This window comes from Melopsittacus undulatus, chromosome 9 (genome assembly GCF_012275295.1).
Source record: "Melopsittacus undulatus isolate bMelUnd1 chromosome 9, bMelUnd1.mat.Z, whole genome shotgun sequence".
NCBI lineage: Eukaryota > Metazoa > Chordata > Aves > Psittaciformes > Psittaculidae > Melopsittacus > Melopsittacus undulatus.
Genome location: NC_047535.1, coordinates 31,872,544 through 31,895,009, shown reverse-complemented (window position 1 = coordinate 31,895,009; position 22,466 = coordinate 31,872,544). Strand labels below are relative to the sequence as shown.

General features: G+C 47.1%; 2 protein-coding genes across 2 annotated transcripts; one reads left to right on the top strand and one right to left on the bottom strand.

Moving 5' to 3' along the window:
* The first annotated feature begins 1,471 nt into the window (after positions 1–1,471).
* On the top strand, positions 1,472–9,070 carry PROK2 (prokineticin 2). The gene is made up of 3 exons (XM_034066266.1): positions 1,472–1,597; positions 5,180–5,305; positions 8,122–9,070. Exons 1-3 carry the CDS (start codon positions 1,508–1,510, stop codon positions 8,245–8,247), a joined length of 342 nt encoding a protein of 113 aa, XP_033922157.1. The 5' UTR covers positions 1,472–1,507; the 3' UTR covers positions 8,248–9,070.
* A 10,678-nt stretch (positions 9,071–19,748) lies between these two features.
* Positions 19,749–22,040, bottom strand: GPR27 (G protein-coupled receptor 27). The gene has a single exon (XM_034066532.1). The coding sequence runs from the start codon at positions 21,955–21,957 to the stop codon at positions 20,815–20,817; it is 1,143 nt and encodes a 380-aa protein (XP_033922423.1). The 5' UTR covers positions 21,958–22,040; the 3' UTR covers positions 19,749–20,814.
* Positions 22,041–22,466: the final 426 nt, after the last annotated feature.

The window sequence follows — 22,466 nt, the reverse complement described above, 5'->3', positions numbered from 1 at the left end:
TTGAGGTCTCAGGGAAATGTGGGCTCTGCAGAAGCTCAGTCTTGCTGTTTGGAAAAAGAGAATTTGAAAAGTCTGACAAATCAAGGGCTTATGTGTGAGACCAGGACACACGGGAGGAGGAGGAGGGTGAATGAAGGGACTGGAGAGATGGAAGTGGGGACACAGAGGCAAGAAAAGGGGCAAAAATGGAGTTTGAAGGGAGGGGAAAGGGAAAGAGCATTGAGTATATAGAGCTGGAAAAGTAAAGTAAAGAAAATAAGAAAAACAGAGAGAAGCAAGGAAGAAAACTCTGCATGCGTTTTACTGACAGACACTGGGCTCTGACGTCCTCCCTCACCAGGGGACAGAGGTGCCCAAAGGTAGAATCATTAGTTGGTAAACTTTGGCTTGTGTTGAATTTAAGTGGTGTGCATCTGGGAAAAGGAGCTCACTGATACAATTGACCATAATATGGTATTAGCACTGGAAGGAGCTAGTGGTGCACTGCCTCTGAAATGGAGATCCTGTCTCCCTGCCCTGCCTGAGCATGTCTGACCATGAAAGGTCTACAGAGGAGTGAAGAAAGAAGTACACATGAACATTACTTTTTTACTTGGCATTGACATTTCTTGGGTCAAGTGCATTGAACAGGAGCTGTGGTTGATTCAACTGTTACAGGGGTAAATTTGCTTTGATGCTTCCTTGCCCCAGACAAGGCAAAGTGCAGCCCCCCACCCAGCTATGGACCAGCTATGTCCACAGCACTGCTGGGGCTCACAGGATGCTCCATAGAGGGGAGAAGGGGGAACATCATGGCTGGGGCTTGCAGGAGAACTGCTGGGTCTGGTGCAGGGCTGGGATTTTGAGAAATGCAGAGAGATCATGGGGACTGGAGAAGAGACAGGCCTCCAGACTGGGTCCAGCGGCTGTGGGCTACCAGTGCCCTGCTGTGGGGTGGGCTCTAACCTGCCATGGGATCCTCCGTATCTGCTGCAGAATCCCATCTGGATCTTCTGTGTGCTGCCCTTACCTGATGCCTGATGACTCCCCAGACCTGTAGGATGTCCCCAATCTACTGAGGGATACCACATTCAGATGTGCTGTGGGATGTCCCCAGCATGCTGCAGGATGAGCCCACCATGCCGTGGGATGTCCCCTAGCCAGCTCTTGGGATGGTCCCCCAGACCTGCTGCGGGATGTCACCCGCAGACCTGTTGTGGAACGTCCCCAGCACACCCTGGGATATTCCATGGGATGCCCCCTAGACCTGTTACGGCACGTCCCCATCATGCTGTGGCATGTCCTCCCCAGCCCTGCTGCGGGACACTCCCCGAGGTGCAGCAGGATGCTCCCGCAGCCGCGCACCTGGGCGCCTTGTATGCGCGCGGCGGTCCACGGCGCTGCCAGGGCGGGGGTGACTCACGCTGCCGCCGCCGGCGGCCCCCGGCTTTATAACGGCTGGGGCGGCCGCTGCCACCGGCTCCGCTGCGCCGCGCCGCGGGGAGCGCAGGGGCCGCGGGACGGCACCATGCGGAGCTTGCGCGGCGCTCCGCCGGCTCCCGTGCTGCTGCTGCTGGCGGTGCTGCTCGCCGCGGGACACGGCGCCGTCATCACCGGGGTGAGCGCCGCCGTACGGCACCGCGCGGTCGGCCGGGACCGACGGCACCGACGGGAGCCGGCACCGGCAGCCGCAGGCGGGCTGGAGCCGGGAGGGGTTCGGCGCGGGGCTGCGGGGGCTCCGCCGGCAGAGCGAAGACGGGACCTGGGGGTCTGTGTGCGGTGAGGAACAGCGGGAGGTGGGGTCCGCCAGGGAGAAGCGGTTGCCGGGTGTACGGGAGATCGCTCTTCCGTGAGGGTTGATCAGAGGAGGGTCTCTTTGGGATAACTGATAGCCGGGCTGGGAAAAGGAGCTGTGTCAGAGAAAGAGAAGCGACAGGCTCGGGGATCGGTCTGGGATAAGTGGTACCGGGGCGCGGGGGTCTCTCTGCACTAAGTGATGCTGGAGCTGGGGATTACCTCTGGACTAAGTGATGCTGGAGCTGGGGGTTATCTCTGCACTAAGTGATACTAGGATCTGCGGGTCTCTGGGGTGAGGGATGCCACGGTGAGGGCTCTGTCCCTTTGGGGTAAGGGATACCTGCACTCTCCGGGGGATTGCCTCCAGGCTGGTCCGTGAGTGCGCAGGGTCTCAGCTGCCTCTTTAGCGCCGGAGGCTGCCTCCCGCTTCCCTTCCCGTAGCCCCGCTGCCCGCAGACATGTCCCGAGAGGGCCCGGCTCGGGCACGGCGCTGCCGGGTTGTGCACCCCGGATGCCCGCTCCTTCAGCCCCTCTGCTCGCAGGGCAGGCACTGGTATTGCAACCACCGCAAAACGCTCTTTCTGTTTTTTTTCCTGAGTATGACTGTGCTGCTTTCTTTCCTCAACACTCACCCCTGCACATGAGTCCTCTGTTGTTGTTGTTGTTTTTAGACTTGAAATTTACTTTGGTTGTGAAAGTATTTTTTTTCCCAGAGACATTATTTAACTCAGAGCATTGCATCACGCTGAAGGAAAATTTGGTTTTTTTTTTTTTTTTTTTAGTGTTTGCTTTGGATTTATAAGCCAGTGCTTGCATTCCTTCGAGAGGTTACATGTCTTCTGTAACCATCAGAAGTTGTCCTCCCAGTAGCCAGTTACTCCGTGGCTGCCCAGGCTCCCCATCCAGACCCCACTGAAGTCTGTGGAAGGCCTCATAAGCATTTCTCTGGAAGTTAGATCAGTTCCAGGACTGATTAGTTTTCAGAGCAGAGTGTGAAGAGATTTTTCTAAAACTTGAGAATTTCAAGTTCTTTTTAAGCAGAATTATTCCCAGCAGTGGAGGACCAGTTTGTATGTCTGTTGTTAGAGTTGTGGCTACACCTTGAGAGCATAATGAATTCATTAAGTAATTATAAGCACTGAAAAACTGATCAAGGACGAGGAAAATTCAAAACATAAAAATAGATTAGAACTAGAAAGTGATACTTTATTAACCATTGCACTGCATTTCCACTTAAACCACTTGATGCATTTTTGGGTTTTGATGAATGGGCAAATCTCAGATGAGAACTGATGTAGGTGTTCCTGTCCCCATCCTCTGAGCCTGAAAGGTTTTCCTTTTCTCTTTCCTTTTCCTTTTTCTGTGCAATTTAGGGACTTTATTGGAACCTTTCTTATTTCAGTGATGGTTTATGGGCTGACTTAAGTTGCCTTTGGAGCTAGCATTTCACCTGGGACTTTTTCCTTCAGCTGTATTTTACACAAAAGTGGGTTTAAGTGGGGTGCTGAGGAGGAATGTCCTTCATGTCGTGTCCTGTGAAGATTTAGAGTAGTGGCATGAATTACACATTGCAGATAAGGTGTGTGCAGGAGCATTTGGGTTCAATATTTTTCAGAACTTGTCATACAGTTTTGGAAAGGGACCCTTAAAAGTTCTGCCAGATGTATATATGTGTGTGTGACTGTAAAAGAAAGCACAGATACCCTTGCTTGGCTAGGACATGTTCAGACCTGTTTAGCGGTTGAGTGGTACTTCCCTGCAGGACCAGTCCCATGGAAATGGATGGGGTTTGAAATACACAGCTGAGGAAAAAAGGGAGTCTAGGAGCTGTCTGGTGAGGAATAGCAGAGCCTGTGACTCCATCTGAGCAGTGGACACCAGCTGGACAACCAGCATGCTGGGAACAGCAAAAAGGTTTTTTGTGACTAGGACAAAATTAGACCATTAGAGTACTTTTATTTTGAGAGAGGTTAGAAAGCAAACATTATCTACCTGACAGGCTGTAGTCGTAGTTCTATGGCCATATTAGTCTTACAAGTAAATACTCTGTGTGTTGGGCTCACCTGTAGAGCTCTCTGCTTCATTAAATATGTGTTTAAGAGAAGTGTGAGCTGTTTGGGTAGCACGCACTATTTAATGGTTTGACCCTAATGCAACAGCTTCTTCTTAAATTACTGGCTGATCTGTAAATACGTATTTTGATCGTGCTTCTGCTGGTTGAACTTGTGTAATATTTACCCAGTGGAGTACAGTCTAATGGCATTTATCATTTGAATCCCAAGGTAAGATCTGTAAGCGAATGTTTGTTCTCATACAGAGTTTTCCCCAGAGCTGTTATCACATTCTCTGAGCATTTTTACAGGTTGCCTGTTTATGAGTGCCTTTGGTCCATCAATCCTCCTGTCAGACATCAAGAAAGTCAGGAGTTAATTCAGCTTTCCTTTGGGGTGTAATCAGAACCTTTAATGGCATTTCTCATCAGAGAAAGGGGACTGGTTTTTGCATTAAGCTTATCAGACATTTTGTTATATAAAATTTTGGTTAAAAAATAGGCAGAAAACGTGCAGTTGAGTAACCTATTTCCAAACTTTAACACGTCAGTTGCTCTTCATCATTTCTGTATTTTAAAACATACCCAATAGTTTGCATTTTGTTTTGTGCTTATCTAAGCTGTATTGGGTAAGTGCCTGAAATATTTCCCTCCTGCCTTGCTGGGGGAATGCTACCACAACAGCATTTTCTTGGATTTGGACACTTAAGCAAGGTTTTTCTTACTACATATTTAAGACCACTTTTAGTTACATGCAATTCTAGATAACAACCACAGAACCCATATTTAAACTTCTATTTTAGCTACTTCTACTTGGACTTCTCTAACAAAATTATCATGCAGTACTGCAATGCAAAGGCACTCAACCATGAGGTATTATCATAAGAAAATAGAAGGAATAGTTACCTAAAAGTCTTTAAATTAATGGATAATATCCAATCTTAGCTTTTCCAGAAGACAGGATTCTTGACAGCTTGGTACACTTGGTCCTTGCACCTGCCTGAGTGCACTCAGGCTTCAATCTGGGAAAGCAAAGTGGCACATGCCATGGTCCATCAGTGCTCAGAACCTGGGACTGCAAGTCTCTGACAGTCCTGGATTTGGCCCTGAGCTCTGTATGTCATCATGGCTTTAAACATCCTGAGCTCAACTCTGAAACATTCCAGGAGCCTGTACGTTCAGATCCATGGGAGCTATAAGTATTGCATATCAGCCTTAAATCTGATTATTCAGCCTTAATGAGCCATGATAACTTGTGGGGTGTCAGAGGAAGCTCCTAAGCACCTGATCTGGCCTATTTCTGGAATACATTTATTACTAATTTCATTTGCCTAATGCTGTATTGAATTCCAGGCCTGTGACCGGGACCATCAGTGCGGAGGAGGGATGTGCTGTGCGGTTAGCCTCTGGATCCGCAGCCTGCGAATGTGCACACCGATGGGAAATCTGGGAGATGAGTGCCACCCTTTGAGTCACCGAGTGAGTATATCACTGGGGGGCTGTGGCAGGGCAGAAAGGAACAGGAATATAGTGCACTGTACCTCACATTGTGTTAAAATAGGGAAAGATCCCATGGGTTACAATACCCAGCCATTTGCATCTGTACGGAAATAGCACTGAAGGTACCCATGTAAGGAAATACATTACTGTCAGAATTATGCTGAAGAGAATCTGAGGATGAAAGTACTACACAGCTCCAGACTGTTTACTGATTAGTTTCTTGTTGCTGTTTTGCTTCATTACATGCTCCAAAACAGCTTTAGCAGTTCCCAAGCCCAATGCTATGGGTGTGAGCAAGAATATAAGCAAATGCCACCAACCCCTAACAAGATCCTGCCACAAACGAAAACGTCACCAGCCAGTGTTTGGACACCCAGTGCATCACTGCAGCATGGTCCCTGCCATCAAACAGCAATGTCCCCTTGTGCTCCAGAGGCTGAGAAGTTTAAAGCTCTGCTCAATTACAGTTAAATTCTTTAATCTTCTGCTGTGATATTGGGGACCAAATTCTCATTTTTACTATGTAAAGTACCAGGTTTTTTCTTGTGAGGGCTCTTTACATTAGCAGAAGTCTCAGGATAAGAGAAATTGCTACTGCACAAATTAAACTGTCTGATATATCTTAAGCTAATTGCCTGCAAAATTACAATCAGAAAAGATCTGTCCACCCCTGACTTAAAGTCATAGTCAATGATGTTTATAAGCTTTATGAGGTTAATTTTAGATTACTCACCCCATTGCCCTTCATGAAAAACACTAAGTGAATTGGTTTACAGCAGTATGTGAAATTAGTTATTTTTAAGGATGGAGAGTTTACTCAGCAGTTTCTCTCCCCTAAATAACTGGGTAGCAGGCAGCTGAGAGACTAGCTGCCCTGAGCACCAAAACCTTTCACTTGCCTGCAGCTCAGGTACAAAGCAGGCACCACCATGACCACGCCACCACCTGGGGGACCTCCGGAGGAACATGGAGATACCCTGGAGGAGATGGTTGGCAGTTGAGTTTCTACCTCCTAGTTTCCTTCTCAGCAACTAGATGGCGTTGGCTTGATGCTGTTAACAATCTCAGCTGGCATTGCAGAGGCAGGGTTCGCAGGCAGGATGGCAGGGTTTGCAGGCAGGGACAGGCAGGGGAAGTTTGGCAGGTCAGCACACAGAGCTGGCAGCACGAAGGTAGCTTTGCTGCCGCTATGCACCTTGCACATAACCACTGCATCCCACGTTTCCTTTTCACCCACAAACTCCCAATGCCCTGTACTCATTAAAACCAATACTGGGCACACAGCATGGTCACACACCGGCTCACCCAGCACCACCAGCAACAGCTCCGAGCACATGGGATCTGCCTGAGCAGGCAGAAGCTGCACGATTTGGCAAAGCTTTGTCCTGCAGAGCTGTCCCCTGCTGCCTGTCCCCAGCCGGGTGTGTTGTTAAAGTCACATCTTTGGCGTGGGAGTCCTGCTGAAAGGAACATTTCCTTGCAGCAACTGTAATGTTTGGAATAAATCAGGCGAGCTGTCAGAGGGCTGAGCAGTACCTCTGAGTCAGCCTTACCAGCCCCAGGAGCTCAGGTTTTTCTGCAGTGCTGTGCGTGGGCACCCAAGAGGTGTGATTCCCTACAGGGAGTCCCCATCACCCACGGTTGGTGGTCCTTCTGCTCACTCTGGGGCAGCAGGGACCATGGTGGATGGCCTGGGGAAGCCCATGCTCTGGGGCTGCTTTTCAGATGGTGCTGGGCAGGGGGCTGTGGCTGGCCTAGGGCCCTGCAGGCATTGTGAGACCCCCACTCACCCCCTGCACCCAGTGGGGTGTCACTGGAGTCAGGCAGGTCCTTGGCATGATGAACAGGGGAACGTGTGTGACTTCTTTCCTTCAACTTTCTTACAGAGAAAACTGGCACAGTGACACAAAACAAACTTGGAATATTACAATTACAGGCTCAAAACACCGAGAAATCTGGAAATGAGGGAATTCGGGCTGCCTGCCCAGCAGTGGCTTTGTACCTCTGTATTTCCCTTGCTGCATCCAGCCGGATGCTCAGTGCACGCTGCTGGCCGGTAGCACTGTGGCTCCTGGCTGTGCTGTCCCACCAGGCTGTCCTGTTTGGCTCAGCTCATATGCTGGCAAAGACACAGCTCCTGTAAAAGGCAGAGCTTGTGATCAAGTTGTTAAAGAGTGTCAGTGCATGTGCATTTTGTGGCGCAACTGAATTTGTTTAATGCAGTCCATATGCGTGATCCCTGCAATAAATACAGTGTAGCTGGAGGAGGGTGGGATGAAATGAGAAACCTCCGCCCTGGGGAGAAAAGGATCCTGCTCAAAGAGAGTCCAGATGACTTCCAGAGGTCCCTTGAGCCTGAATTACCACGGGATCCTGAGGTTCCCAGGTCCTGCTATGCAACTGACAGACTGCTCTGTGCCATATGACAATGCAGGAATCAGGGCAAGTAGGCACCGCATAGTACACGCTGCAAAAACGTGATGCTAAAGGCCAGTGTAGTTACACAACAGACTCCTTTATGAAATGGGAGTAAATGCAGAACATGTGTCACAGATACAGATTTACACGGCAACAAAGACCACTACATTTTGCTCTTAACTGTGGTTTGACTAGGGAATGCAGTGGGGTGGCTTTGCCATCTGCCTTCCATCCCCCGTGCTGTAGCTTGTGGGGATCTCCTGCTGTGGGGAGAGGAATGACATTCCCAGTATCCCCACTATTCCTCTAAATCCATCCCCCTGAGCACCACTGCCCCTGTGCTCCCTGTCCCTGATGTCTCCTTTCTTTATCCCCAGGTTCCCTTCTCCGGGCGGCGGATGCATCATACCTGCCCATGCCTGCCCAGCCTGGCCTGCATACGGACTTCTCCCACCAAATTCAAATGTTTACCAGACTTCAGAAAAGAAGACGTGTTTTTTTAGCAGGAGCTTTTCTGCACTAGAAAGAGCCTCTCGATGTATTTGTTTTCTTGTTGTTGTGACAAACAAGGTACTTGCCAGGGGAAACCCTTTACCATACTTTCCTGCCTCACCAACATTAAAACTGAAGATGAGATGCTGTGCTGTAGCAGCCAAGGTTTTCAGGAGGGACTTGCAGTGGTGGATGCTTTCATTTTGGGGTGAGCAAAATGACATCTCCTAAAGCAGTGCTGCTTTCTGAGGGCAGGAACTTTGCAATATCTGAACCATTTGTGCTCTTCACAGTTCCAGCTTATCCCCAGAACGAAAACATCCAAGATTATTGTCAGTTTTGGAAAACTTTGGCCATGTTTTTACACTTTGGAATGTCTGAATCGAACTGAGAGTTGAATAATTGCATAGTGTGAAGCATATGACAACTGCCAAAAACCTGTATTTATGTTACATTTCGTATTTTATTAAAATAAATGTATTTTAAGTTAAGCACATCTCTAGGGTAAAAGTTATACCAATAGATGTAGGTTTTACACTTTTAAAAAGTGGACAGTGGAACCAAAGCATTTCAATATTCAAAGCATTAAAAGATTTTGTTATTTTCGTATTCTAAGATGAGAAGCTGTTGTTACTTGAGTTGGTGTAAAGCTACCTGATCATCTCAAACTATGTATTAAGATGTAGTTTATATTAAAAAAGGAACCCTGAAGTTTATTGTAACAGGCTGCCTGACTTCTTGTATAAGTATCAAATTTGCTGTGTAAAAATTCTGTATCAGAATAATGGCAGTATATGATTTGATTTATTTTAATATTACAGCATTATTTTGTCATTGTGGTTTTCCATTTTTATTCAGTGTAATCTGTTATCACACACTCAACTCACCCAAGCTAGCAGAGCTCCTTATGGATAGTTTAGCAAGGGATTATATGCCACTGGCTGCTTTTAGGGCAACTCAGCAGTTGACCAGGCATGACATCCTCAATCAAGCTGCAGTCGCAGACGATGGAGGAATCTTAGTGTAGCTAACATGAGAGGTTTTTCTTGGCACATGCCTCAAAGAATCAACTTTAGCCCAGCAAACATAAAATTTGTGGGGTTTCTATGACATACTGTGCAACTTCATATTTGCTTGTCAGTCCCTGGAGCTGGAATTCCAATAGTTTGTGTGAGTTTCACACGTTTCTTACTCTCAGACATGCAAACATATGCTGGAACCAGAAAAGTGAAGTCATTCATCTTTCAACAATCAGTGCTTTGCTGCTGATGACGATAGAGGGGGTTGAGAGAAGTTAGCATGCTTGTATGAAGGCACACACCTGTTACTTGAAGATGAGAAGTGAGTTTAGCAGGTATGTTCCACTTGGCTCCACAGACTCCCTGAGGAAACAGAAAGAAGCAACTGGGCTTGTTGTTTTGCCAGATCCATGTGGATTCTGCACACGTTAGAAAAATCCGTGTCTTGAGAGACAGGACTGCATCTTTCTAGCTCAAGACAGCCCAACCCCAGGGCTCCTGCTCCAAAGCCTGTGTCACCCTCTGCAGTGGCAATACAGCAGCTGTGCAAGTGGCAGCAGACTCAGGTCCTGTAGGGAAAAAAACCCAATGGACCAAACAAAAAAAGAGAGTGTGAGGTGCCACCAAATGGTAACTTTATATGTGCTTTGCATTAAGGTGATCACATACAAAGTGCCTGCATTAGGTCTGAAGTGTCAGAGAGGATCATCGCAAACACAATGGGCTGGATTGTGCTGATGAAAGACCAGTTTGTTCCCATGTTAATGCAGTGACATGTAAGCACTGGAGAAATTCTCATATCCTGAATTGAAAAGCAAACCCAAAACCTTATCCTACCACTGTGACTCAGTAGTGGGGCTCCCCAAATACCCTGTGTACCCGTGCAGTCTGAATCTGCAGAGTAGGAATACAGTGGGAGCTTGGAGCTGCTTTTTCTCTCTATGTCTATCAGTATAAAATTAGCTTAAAACCATAGACTTTGATTTAAACTCGAAGGGAAATTCAGGAAGGAAATTAGAAGCAGCCCAAATTTGTATGTGCCCATCTCTTACTGCATTCATTATCAAAGCACATTGTCATGATGCTCAAAACAATGAACCGTAGAAGGAAACACCAGTCCTGCTACACATCTCCTACCAGCATCAGTCACCAGCGACTCCACTGAAGGTAATAACCCTGGTTTGTATCAGTGTAAATGAGTGGACAATTATATCTGATGACTGCCTTAGACCTGCCAAACTGAGCTCCTAGGAGAGTTTATCAGACAAGAACAGAGCAACTCTGTAGTTGTAATTTGTGCCAATTGACTTGTGGGATTAGGCATTTATCTGGGTAATGAGAACAGCCTCAATTACATGAGTCCAAAGTTCACACCATCTGTAGCAGATTGAAATACTCCTGTCTTGCAGACACTCCTGGACAGGGCACTAGGAAAGTGCTTCTCTGAGGGAGATGTTATCCTGTACTTGTTCTCGAGGGCTTTTCCACACCTTCCCTGCTGTTGCTGAATTGTGGCTGATGGCGTAGAAGAGCTAAAGGCAAAACCTCACTGTCCTACATTCACAGTATATTCACTTGGCAATAATTATTATGATTCCCCTTTTAGTAATTTAATTCTCATTATTTGACACAATGAAGGTTAGCTGATTTGAGAGATCATTCTGGAAGCAAGATGAAGCTTCTGCACCCCAATTCTTCCCTAAACTCTGTCCTAATCAGTTACCTTTTCTCCCATCCCAAGGGAAATTTCCTAACCCAACACACCTGCAAAGTCCCCTTTCTTTCTGCAGTGGAAGGGGTAGGGTTGAAACCCTTTACCTTTGTTTTACAGTGATACCAGGTAAACCAGTGACTGCCAGAAGTATTTCAAAATGTAGATGGCCATGCATGCCCCTCTGCTTTTCCCTTGAAGCAACTTCTGATCTGAGGGGCACAGGAAACTCAATGCATTGTGACTGATGGAAAAGGTGGCCAGCCTCAAACCGGCTCTGCCACACAAGGTTTTCTGCAGTTCCTTGTGCTGCTCAGTTTTCCTCAGTATCACCCTGGCAATAATCCCAGGCCAGGAACAGCTTCTGCACCTGCCTGGGAGGAAGGGAAGGGGACAGGCCCTTAGAGGAGAAATCAGACAAGAAAAGAGAAGAAACCTTGTGCAGCCCTAGAAACATCTTTGTGAAAGGGAAAAGCCTCATTCTCCAGTACACATAGCTTGTTAAGAGAGTGCCTGGTTTAAATGCTTTCCTCTGCTCACTCCACTTAGGAGATCTGTGCCAACATTTGCTTTAATTTTATTAATATTGGAGTAATTAATTATTAATAGAAACATGCATTAATTTTTAATATTATATGAATATTGATATTACAGCTATGCTATAGAATAATGACGATATCCCACCACACTGTAGGAGTTCCCATGTTTGTTAACAGATTTTGGGTTAGCAGACAGCCATTTCAGGAAAGGGCACCATCACATATAATGAGCTGCTGCCTTAATTTGATTGCATGCTCATTAGGAAAGGTGAAGCAAGGTGTTTCAGGTTTGTGGGTGCACAGCTGCTTGAGCAAGCATGCACTTGTAAGCCTGGGAGGAAAGCTCTGCTGCTGAGCAGGATAACATCCAGATGAAGCTCAGCTTTATCTGCATTCCCCTGCCCACAATTCTCCCTCAAGGAAATGTTGTCACTAGGAAAAAGAATATGTTATAAAGCCTTTGAATCGGGGGTAGCACAAAATAAATTCTCCTGGCTGTGTGGCAAGTGAAGCTCTGATGTGTATGGGTGCTTACCCAGGAGACTGGTCACCCCAACCACAACCCAGGTATTATAGGAGTAGTTGAAGTGAAACTAGGTAGTACAAGGCTGAAATTGTCTATCTTGGTGGTTGAGAAGACAGTATGGACAGCACTTATTGGTATAAAGCACTTTTAAGGTAAGAAGTTAGCATTGGTTTATTTTCTTGTGGATGGGCTGAAAACGTTAGTCTTGTTACCCTGAAGCTCTGGTGTGTTGGAAGTTCTTATAGCACAGCTTGTCAAAGGAACTTTGCTAAGTTGCTTCATCAGTATAATGCACCATAACGATGTATGAGAACAGCAAGTATGACCACAGACTGAGGTCCTTGCTGATGCTTCCCTGCCCCAGTAGCTCTCTGTTTTGTTATTACTGCACAGATGGATGTTCAAAAGAAACAGAAGGTGCTAAGAATCCCTTGATTTAAACAAGATGTCTCAGGAATTTGATCTTGACAATGTGTAACATGTTTTCCAGAAGGAATTAGAAAATTGCAGGAAAGAAAAAGACTGTGCAAATACAAGAGGATTTTGATAACAGTAAAATCAATGTGCTTTTTTCTGTTCCATAGATATGAAATGCCAAACCAGCGGGGTACAGCTGTTAGACTAATCGATAATTCTGAGCACAGGAATGGAAACAAGTTTAACACACCAAACAGAGTAAATCACCTATCATTTTCTAAGGAGAGTTTTGAGTGTGGGCACATCTAGCCCATTGCAGCAGAATGCATCTCAGTGATTTAGCAGGGCACATTCCCCTGTATGGTGCAGCTGCATTAGAAGATGGTTGTAACCTTTGGGTCACTGCCTGGCCATCAGGGCTGGGAAAGCCTGAATATGGAAGGCTGAAGCTGAGTAAGCCTGGTGTACTGCAGGGAGAGTGGATGGCAGTGTGTTTCATGGCAGGGATTATAGTGCAAGGTAACAGCAAAATGCGCAGGAAAGGGGGAATGAGTAATATAAACCCACCCCTGGCAGGGGTTTCCCAAAGGTCTGAGTGTAAACAGCTTAGTATGGAGAATGAATGCAATGAATGCACAATGTAAAACTGACAGTCTTCTCTGCAAACCCCAGTTTGCCTGGTGAAGTGGGTTCATGTTAATTGTACACCAGGAGTGCCCAGCGTATCCCGTCCCTTGCTGGAAATCCCATCCAGGCCTCCCAAACCCCGGCACCGTGCCTCCACCACAGCAGCGCAACACGTGGAAGGGATTAAATCTGGGTTTAAATGTAATGCAGCTTTGTAAATCCCAGGGCTGTAACACAGTTCAGAAGCAGACTGAAAATATGGCCTGGTTCCAGCCAAGTGAGCAGAGCTGAGCCTTCTTTATTTGCTTTTGCTCTTGTACATGTGAGTGCACTCATATCATTCCATGCAGATATTTGCAGGCTCTTCCAGCACAAACAGGCAGCTGCACCTCTTGCTGTGAAGAGCTGACAAAACAGCAAAGCTGCTGTTGTTTTCAGGGGGTGCAAAGCTGGGTCCACTCTTAGTCCTCTAGGCTACACTGGAGCACAGGCAGCAGAGCACATTTCTAATGCTTTCATGGGACCTGCTGGCAAGAACAGCTCAGGGAGAGGCACTGGCGAGGCAGCTGCGAACATGCTCACCCTTCCCAAAGGTTTCACTACATCCTGTCAAATCAGTAGGGGTTTTTTCCTCTCCCCAGTTTCTCCTCTCACATGGGTGAAACTTTGACAAGAAGGTTCCTCACCCCTTCAAATTCAATGGCAAAATTTCCTGACCATGATGAGGTCATAATTTAAACTCCCTCCTCAGCCCGGTTTCATTAAACTCCCCCAAGTCACTAACATGCCTCCTGCACATTGCAACAGAGCCTTCAACTCTTTGGATTTGGTTTATATCAGCACTTATGCTCTGATATTGCACAAATGGAGAATAAGTCTGGCTGGCTGAGAGTTTAGGATCTTTCAGGTTAGGAAAACTAACACTGGGAGCTTCATCCCCACCAGCAGCACTGTGGGCAGGTCCTGCAAAGCCTGGCTTCTGCAGTATTCTTCATCACCTTGCTGGAAAGCACTTTGGCGATGCTCAGCCTAAACGTGTCCTTCTTTGCCTTCACACCATGGCTCCAAGCTTTACCTCTGCCTGTGATTCTGCTGGCTTCTTGGCTCGGCTGCCCATGTTCTCCCCCTTTTAGTCACACTGCAGCTTGGCTGAACATATTGCACGTTCATCCGCCTTCCTCCACACCCAGATGTCTCCTGAGGCTCTCCCAAAGCTTGATCTCCAGGGCGGCTCAGCCCCACAGGCAAACAGAGCTGGTCCCTCTGCCTGGGGTCACTGCAGCCCCATGGCACCCAGGGGAGCATCCCCTTTCCCTCTCCTCCCTTGCCCTTGGCACAGCACACTGGGGAGCCTGCTGTGTGGTGTGAGCATGCAAGGCCTAATGAGGGAGGAAAAGGAAAAAGCCCAGTTGATTTACTCAACTATCAAGCTACTCAACTGTTTCCTTTCCATCACCCTCCTGCAGATTGAGTGGTTCAATGGAGTGAGGTAATATTCCACTAAATCATTCCTCTTTCTCTCACTGTCAGAAAGCACCCAGACTTCATCCATTCCTTCTGAGTCTTCCTGTGTTTCTCTCTGTGGATGTTTTTAATGACAAAGCCATTTTAGCTCTACCTCTGCTACAATTCCTGAGGGAAGCAAGCACCAGTATTTACAAGGTATGATAAAATGTGTGCTGTAAAACAGTTAGCAAAAGGAAGGAGTGAATCACCATGTGATAGAGAGAGCTCTGGTGCTGCTCACTGGTGTTTCTGGTTTATTCTTCTCTGGTGTGCTCGGGCTGAGCCCCAGACCCGGTACAGGGATGGCACTGGGCAGGCAGCCGGCTCCAGGGAGCTGTGCCGTGGGCAGGCGCGCAGGCTCACACTGCACGGCTCACAGATGGGGGATCCAGTTTTTTTCCCTGGGTGATTTGTTCCAATGGTTAATCATCCTCACACAAACACAGGATTATTTTGGTTTTAATGACACACCAGTAAATAACACTCAGAACCCTTAGGATGGGCTTTCACTTCACCAGGTGATCTCTTGACTTCTGCCTCCTCTGTCAACACTGTGATGACTGCCTAAAATTGGGACTTCACAGCTTCCCTGTGCCCTTGCAAGACTGGCTTTGAACTTGAAAGCCTCCTACACAAAGTGCTTTGTGCTATCAACCTGGTCACGGTCGATGTGAAAAATGTGGCACTGAAGAAAGTGGCTTTCCAATAAATACATCCACAGTACAACCATGCATGACTCGAGATCAAAGACTGAGTGCAAGTACTGAGGTCATTAAACATGAATCGAAATACAGAAATGCAACAGCTTGCATTAAAGGCTTAGCTTGACTTTAAAGTTAAGTGATGAAAGCTTATATAGTCAGCGATTGTTCACCCATGATAATGCTCTGCTCTTGCCATCAGTAGTTCTGTGCTTTACAAAGGTGAGTAAGAATAATTAATCATTTTTCAGATAAAGTACCGAGGTGCGGGGCAGTTAATGACTTGCACCAAGTGAAAATAGGCTTAAAGATGCTCAGCGTCATCAGCTCTAGGGAAAATCAGAGCACCACAGACGTGAGGTCCGTTGGAAAATCAGCTCTTGGTCACTGCTCCTACAGCCAATGGATGAGTGAGGATTTACCCTGCACAAGGTCCTTCATGAATGACATGGCATCAGAGGTCACCAGCATAAAAAGAGGTTTGGGCTAAGGTTCCCATTGGCACAGCCCCAGCCCAACTCTGCACCAGTTTTTAAGAGACAATTTCACTGACAGATTTTCTCTCCATCTCCTGGAGATGTTACAATATTCTGAAGCTTAAGAACATGATAGCATGGGAGATGATTTGTGGTCCGTATCAGCACAGAGTTAATTGTAGCCTGTGCAGTGTTTTGAGCAGCCATAAAGGAAGCTGTGCTAAATAGAGGATTTTAAGGGACTTCTATTAGAAAACAGCCCCCCTGCCATGTTTCTAATAATTTTTTTGATTTGCAGCATAACTATCTAATCAGCTTTCTGGGGTGTTCTGATACTGCACAGAATCATCTAATCTGAACCCTAAGTTGATGAAGCGAGATACTTAGCATCACATTCTGCCAATGTGTCTTACTCTGTCCAGAGCCTCTTCCTCTCTCAGGGTGGTTTGTGGCAATGCTGAGCAAGTGCAGATCCTAGAAAGGAGTGAGGTGACTGCTTACCCCTGTGGAGTGAGTGCCAGAGGTCCAGCCAAACTCCACACATCCTTTGCTGGGAAGAGAGGGAAAATGTCAGCTTTGCTCTCCTCTCAGCTCAGCACACCATGCCCCAGGGCAGAACCTCAGCATAAGGCAGAGCAGCCTTCTGGAGGTGTAGCTGTATCACATCCAGGTAGAGCCCAAGGAAAGAACTGTTGCTATCAGACTAAACCAAACTCCTGCCCTTTTCCTCAAGTCTACAGGACAACACCATTCTGAGGGGCAGCTTTGTGCCTGTGGTGCATATCTGGTAATGGAAAAGCAAATGTTAACAGGTTGTGGACTATGCACCTGCTGCTCATTTTCCACCTCTAGCACAACCACTGAATGAGACCTTTACCGGTCAGTTTGGACAATTTGGCTGGGGCCAAATATTTCAGCCCTTTCCTAACAAACTTCCTCCAAATCTAACAGCATAGCTTGAAGCACCCCACAGTATTCCAAGCACTGAGTGCTGTATATCAGATTGCCACAGGCACTACCCAGTGTGATTTTTCAAGCTGACCTGACATTAAAGTTTAGGCTAAAAACCTCCACTGACTTCAAGATTTTGACTGGAAATGTTTGCAAGGAATGTGTTAAATACCTGGTTGGTGAGGGAAGATGCCAGCAGCAACCAAGATTTTTCCAGAGCAGCTCTCAGTGCAACTGCAATTCTTCACCACAGATATGCAAAAGCAAGCACACTGTGACCTCTGAGCCAGAGCACAGAGAATCTCTGTGGGAGATATCTTGGTATTTCCTGTGATACTCGGCATTTGTGTTGCCCAGAATATAGAAAACTATCACATATCTGCCTGGAGGGGTATAGAGAACACTCGATCTATATTCTGGTCCAGCACAGGTAGATGGAAGAGCTGGGAGGTCCCTGCTGCCATGCAGCTCAACAAACCCTCCAAGTACTTTGAGTTTTGGTCAGTGGGGATGAAGTGAGGGATTCAGACCATGGGAGTTTTTTGCAAGTGAGATCAGCACTTGCATAAGCTGCAATAGCTTCCCACATGGATGTGGGAGGTAATTATTAAGACCCAGCTCCCACTGAGTCTCAGCCATTAGCACTTCTGAGACCAGCAGCACTCTGGTTTCGATGGGCAGCTGGGGGTATAGAGGCTTACAGCCATACCTTGCAGGTCCCAGCAGCATCAGCAACAGCTCCTTGTGCTCAGCCCATTCTCACTAGTATTATTTCTCTATTTGTTATCCAGAGCAGGTTTTCATCCTCTCCAGTACTCTTCCCTGATCTTGGCCAAAACATTTAATCTCTCTGACCCACTTTCCCCACATGCAGACTAAAGTATGCTTTTAGAACATGTTAATGCTGTGCTTTGGAAATGCTATGTTTCTTTATTTTATTTTAATTTTTTTATTTATTTTTTTATTTTTCTTATCTTTCCTCAGATTTCAGAGGAATATTTATCCTCTGGTGTGTCTCCAGCCCCTTCTGGTTTTCCATACTTTCTTGCTGTACTCTCAGCCAGCAGGGACAGACTTAAAAACTGGTGTTTGTTGGTGTGCTGGCACCAAGCACCGTTTCATTTTCTGCCATGTGTCTGTCCCTTAATATTCAGTTTCACATTTTCTGGAATGAAGCCCTATTGTTCAACACCCATCTAAACCCTGAATTAAAGCTAATGGAGGTCCTTCTCTTTTTGTACAGCATGGCCAGGATCACAATCTGCCTGATATTACAAGTACCTAAAATATAAAATTAACTTCAAACAGAGCTGATTTTGCCCTCAGGATATCAGAAGTCCTGTCACAGCCGTGGAAACTACATGCGAGCAAAAGGCATTGCATAAAGGTACTCTTCTGGAACTTCTTTGTGTCCTTTTGTTATAGTGAGGCTGAGTCTGGTTGCCATTGATGGATTATAGCAAAGCATCTGTTATCTTCAGGGGCTAAGAACTGGACTTGCCCATCTCACAAAGGCATCACTGAGATGGGGGATGCCTATGCACAGAGATTAGCATTTAAGACAGCAGCACAGCTTGATAAACTGAATCTAAATAAAACCATCATGTCACCCAAAGGTGATTTTTCATTCCCCCACAGATAGGATTGACTATACAACTTGTGCTTAATTCCTCTAGAAGTGAAAAATCTGGTCCTTGCAGCTTTTAAGGAGGTTTTAAAAATAACTATTCTCCCATCTCTGTGGTTTAAATAGAATCACAACTGTACTACTTATAGCCTGGAAGAGAGAGAGTATGCTAAAATATCAGGCATTTTTAATAGAGTATGAGAAAGAAAACATTCGGTTGGGTACCAGCAGGATTAGGAGAAGAAGGCAAGATCTAAGTTAGAGATCACAGCCTTAGGCCCCTACTTAAGAAACTTCTTAAGCTTTAAGAAAATATGATACTGCAAAAGTTGGAACCCTGCCATAAAGACCTAACAGTAAAACAGGCATGTAAGGTATAACTGGAACACAATTCCCAGCAATAGCATCATGGCTTTGCCCCTAAGTCTTTGCAACACAATTCTACCCCAGTACTCTTTAAGATTCACTGAGCTATCATCTGATATTCCAGGATGAAAATATAATTAGCACTAATAACCAACTTCTGCTGTGATCTGAAGCTCTTGACAGCTTTCCTTCTGTACCCAGATGCATTTTCCAACAGCTTTGGAACTGATCATTAAGTCTCACTTTGTTTTCAAGATACCCCATCCATTTCTTAGCCCAGATCTGGCAGTATCAGTACAGCTCCATCTTCCTCCTGCCTACCTTCTCTGCAGCTATACTGAAAGTTCAAATTGCAAACTTCTTATGCACTTTAAGAAACATTGCCACCCTGGTGTTTAAATCTGAGTTAGGGGCAGAAAGTAAGATATAAAACCAAACCAGAAGCCCCACCTCACTCAATTCTTTGCCTAAATCTAAAGCTGCCGTAGCCCTTTTCTGATCTGTTGCACACAGCTCTTTTGTACTTGTTTCACAGTCAGGACAACTATTTCTCAGGTCGTGTCTAACAACTTCGGACTACTCCCTACAGATACAGTCTTAGCACAGAATGCTGCATGGAAATTGAGCTTCCCTCTGTCGTTTGTGTGCAATTTGCTCCAGTACTGTGACAATCAGTGTTTGTTAAATGTCATATCAGAATGAAAGTGTGTCAGGGACAGCTTTCTCTGAGATGGCTATAAAGTTGTGTCAGGATTCTGCCATCAGGCCGACAGCTGAAATGCTGTCAAAGAAGTTGCAGAACAATAGAGCAGGTTAAAATGCCATGCTTAATACATGTAAATTACCATTAAGAATATAGTTTACAAATGAGTACAGTATTAACCAAGCCACCGTGTCAAAAAACTGCTTTGCCAACTAAAATTAGCAACCCACAACTGCACACTCTATCATTAACAGAGGAGTGATTAGCTAAACCAGAAATTTGGTTTCAGGAGATAAAGAATTGTGCTATTTAAACCTGTTGCCCATCATGAACTTAAGTCTTCTTAAAAATAGCTTTAGTCAATTTTATTGGTATAAACACCTAAATTGAGATCTAACAGCAAATAAGGATTGTGCTTGTCCATAATAACCTCAGCTGCAAAATCTACTCAGACACAAAGACATACAACCTTCCACATACACAAGGTATTTGCCAGCAAAGCAGAATGCTGCCATTCTGAAACAATTACATACAGTAAAGGTTTTCAATACTTTATTAAAGAAAACAGTCAAAATGTACAAGTATTACCCAGGTTTGTAGATAACTTCCTATAAAGGCAGTAAAATATGAATTTCAATCTAGGTTTTAAAAACTGCTGTAGTTGCTTATTTTTAAAGTTGGTATTTTAAAATCACATTTCACAAATAGTTCTGAAATCTTACCAAATGAATAGTGCAACAAGAAAATTGAAATTAGTTCTACACTGTTTGCATGTCAAGCAAAAGTTATAAGTAACTGCTTCAAATACTCAAACCATTGGAGAATGAATGAACCCAACAGCTCCCACCAAAAACTAACTTCTGACCACATTAGGAATGTCCTTTTCTTGTTCTTCACTTAAGATCAAATAATAAGAGAACAACACCTCTTGAGGTCATCAAAAATAACTTTAGTAGAAAATTGTCTTGGCCCTTATCAAATATTACATGAGTAAAATTGTTAAGCCTTTATCAAAACAGACAGGAATAGGGAAACAAAAAAACATGTCATGGCCTTAATCCGTATCTGTTGGAATTATGTCTAGAAAGGTTAGAAGCAAGACCAGAAACCTGGAGCCCTGTTTTTGTTTTCGAAAACCACACAATCACAAAGAAAACCAGCTTCTTACTGCCTAAGGTTTGGGGGTGTTCTGCTCAAGTACCTGTCCCATAGACAGCAACCTTTTATGTTCTGAAGAGAGCATAAGCAAAATATAGAAAAATAAATAAAACAGCTTCTTACAACCTAAGGTTTGGGTGCTGGGTGGTGGTTTAGTATGTCCCCCACAGGTCACACTCTCTTGAGATCATATGCAGAAACATGGAACATTATATCCATCTTTCTTTTTTTTTAGAAAGGGAAAATCCCCCCTACATCCCAAAGCTCTTGAGATCACAAAGGATGGTGCCCTGGGTGCTCTGAATGCTTTGGCAGCATGGGAAGTGGGCTCGGAGACAGACCCTGAGCTCCTTGTTGAAGATGAAGCAGAGGATGGGGTTGACCCCTGCCTGGGCAAACGTCATCCAGACAGAGGTGGTCAGGTAGACCTGGGGGATGGAGCTGGCCTTAATGAAAACCCGCAGGTAGCAGGCCACAATGTAGGGGGACCAGAGGAGCAGGAAGAGCAAAGTGATCATGTAAAACATCTTGCAGAGCCTTTTCTCCATCTTAAACTCCTCCAGCACCAGCAGCCTCTTGATCTGGCTGTGGGTGGCCTGCCTTATACCCACGAGGGTGGGTGGCGTGGGCCCTCTGCCAAAGCCAGCCGTCCAGTTCGCAGCTGCTTGGCCGGTGGCTCCCGGCCCATGGAAGGTCCAGTTCTGGCTGATGGCTGGTACCAGCTGGGCTGGCTTCATCTTGCGGTGGCCGTGGATGAAGAAGAGCAGCTTGATGTAGACCAGGTGGGTGGCAGCAATGACAGCTGCCAGCATGAGCATGAAGCCCAGCGTGTCATTGGCCTTAACATAGCGGTGCTCGAAGATGCACTGCTCCTCCTCCCGGATGAACTTGTAGGTCCCCACGTCAAAGACAGGGGGGAAGGCCATGGCCATGGAGAGGGTCCACACCATGCACACCACAGCCAGGCAGGTCCAGCCCGTCATGCGCTTGGCGTAGAAGCGGTGGTGGGCAATGGCCATGTAGCGTGTGACCCCCACGCAGAAGAGCAGGAAGGCGGCGTGGAAGCAGAAGAGCACAGCCAGGAAGGCCAGCACCTTGCAGCTGAGGGGCCCGTGGGGCCAGGCGGCCCCGCTGCGCACCGACAGCATGACGAAGGGGAAGCAGGCCAGGGAGCGGAGCCCGTCAGCCAGGCAGAGGTCCAGCAGCAGGTAGTAGGGAGCGCGGTGCAGGTGCCGGTCCTTGAGGATGAGCCAGGCGAAGAGCACGTTGCCCGCCAGGCTCACGCAGAGGATCAAGCCCAGGGTGGCCAGCTTCAGCCCGGAGGCGCTCAGCAGGCCGCCGGCGTTGGGCAGGTGCGGGCTGCTGCTGCTCCCCAGCTCGCTGCTGTTCGCCATCGGGTCCTTCCTCCTCCTCCTCTTCCTCCTCCTCCTCGGCGGCGCCGCGCAGGCAGGGCCGGGGTCTCAGCGCCGCGGCAGCGCTCCGGGGCCGAGGGCCGCGCCGCCCGGCGCCCCCATGCCCACCACCGCCGGCCTCCCCCCGCCGCCAACGCCGCCGCCGCCGCCCCGGCGACGCGGGGCGCTCCCGCCGCGCTCCCCGCGGGCCATGCGGATCCCCTGCGCTAGGGCCGCGCCCGCCGCCACCGCCGCCCCATGGGAATGGGGATGCGCGGGGTGCGGTGTGGGGGGGTCACACACAAGGCGCGGAGCGGCGCGGAGCCACCCACCCCCTTACCGCCGGCGAGCTGCTCCTCCGCGCCGGGCGAGGGGCCTGCCGAGCCTGCGCACAGCGGCAGCGGCTCTGCCCAGCTCCCGCCGAGGACAATGGGGTAAATCCCCCTCTCTCCCTCCCTCCTTCTTCTCTATCCTTCCCTCTCCTCCTCCCCTCCGCCCTGCCTCCGCCCCCC

Coding starts and splice junctions, on each gene's coding strand:
- PROK2 (XM_034066266.1), top strand. CDS start 1,508: ATGCGGAGCTTGCGCGGCGCTCCGCCGGCTCCCGTGCTGCTGCTGCTG. Junction 1,598..5,179: donor ACGGCGCCGTCATCACCGGG/GTGAGCGCCGCC, acceptor ATTGAATTCCAG/GCCTGTGACCGGGACCATCA. Junction 5,306..8,121: donor GCCACCCTTTGAGTCACCGA/GTGAGTATATCA, acceptor CTTTATCCCCAG/GTTCCCTTCTCCGGGCGGCG.
- GPR27 (XM_034066532.1), bottom strand. CDS start 21,957: ATGGCGAACAGCAGCGAGCTGGGGAGCAGCAGCAGCCCGCACCTGCCC.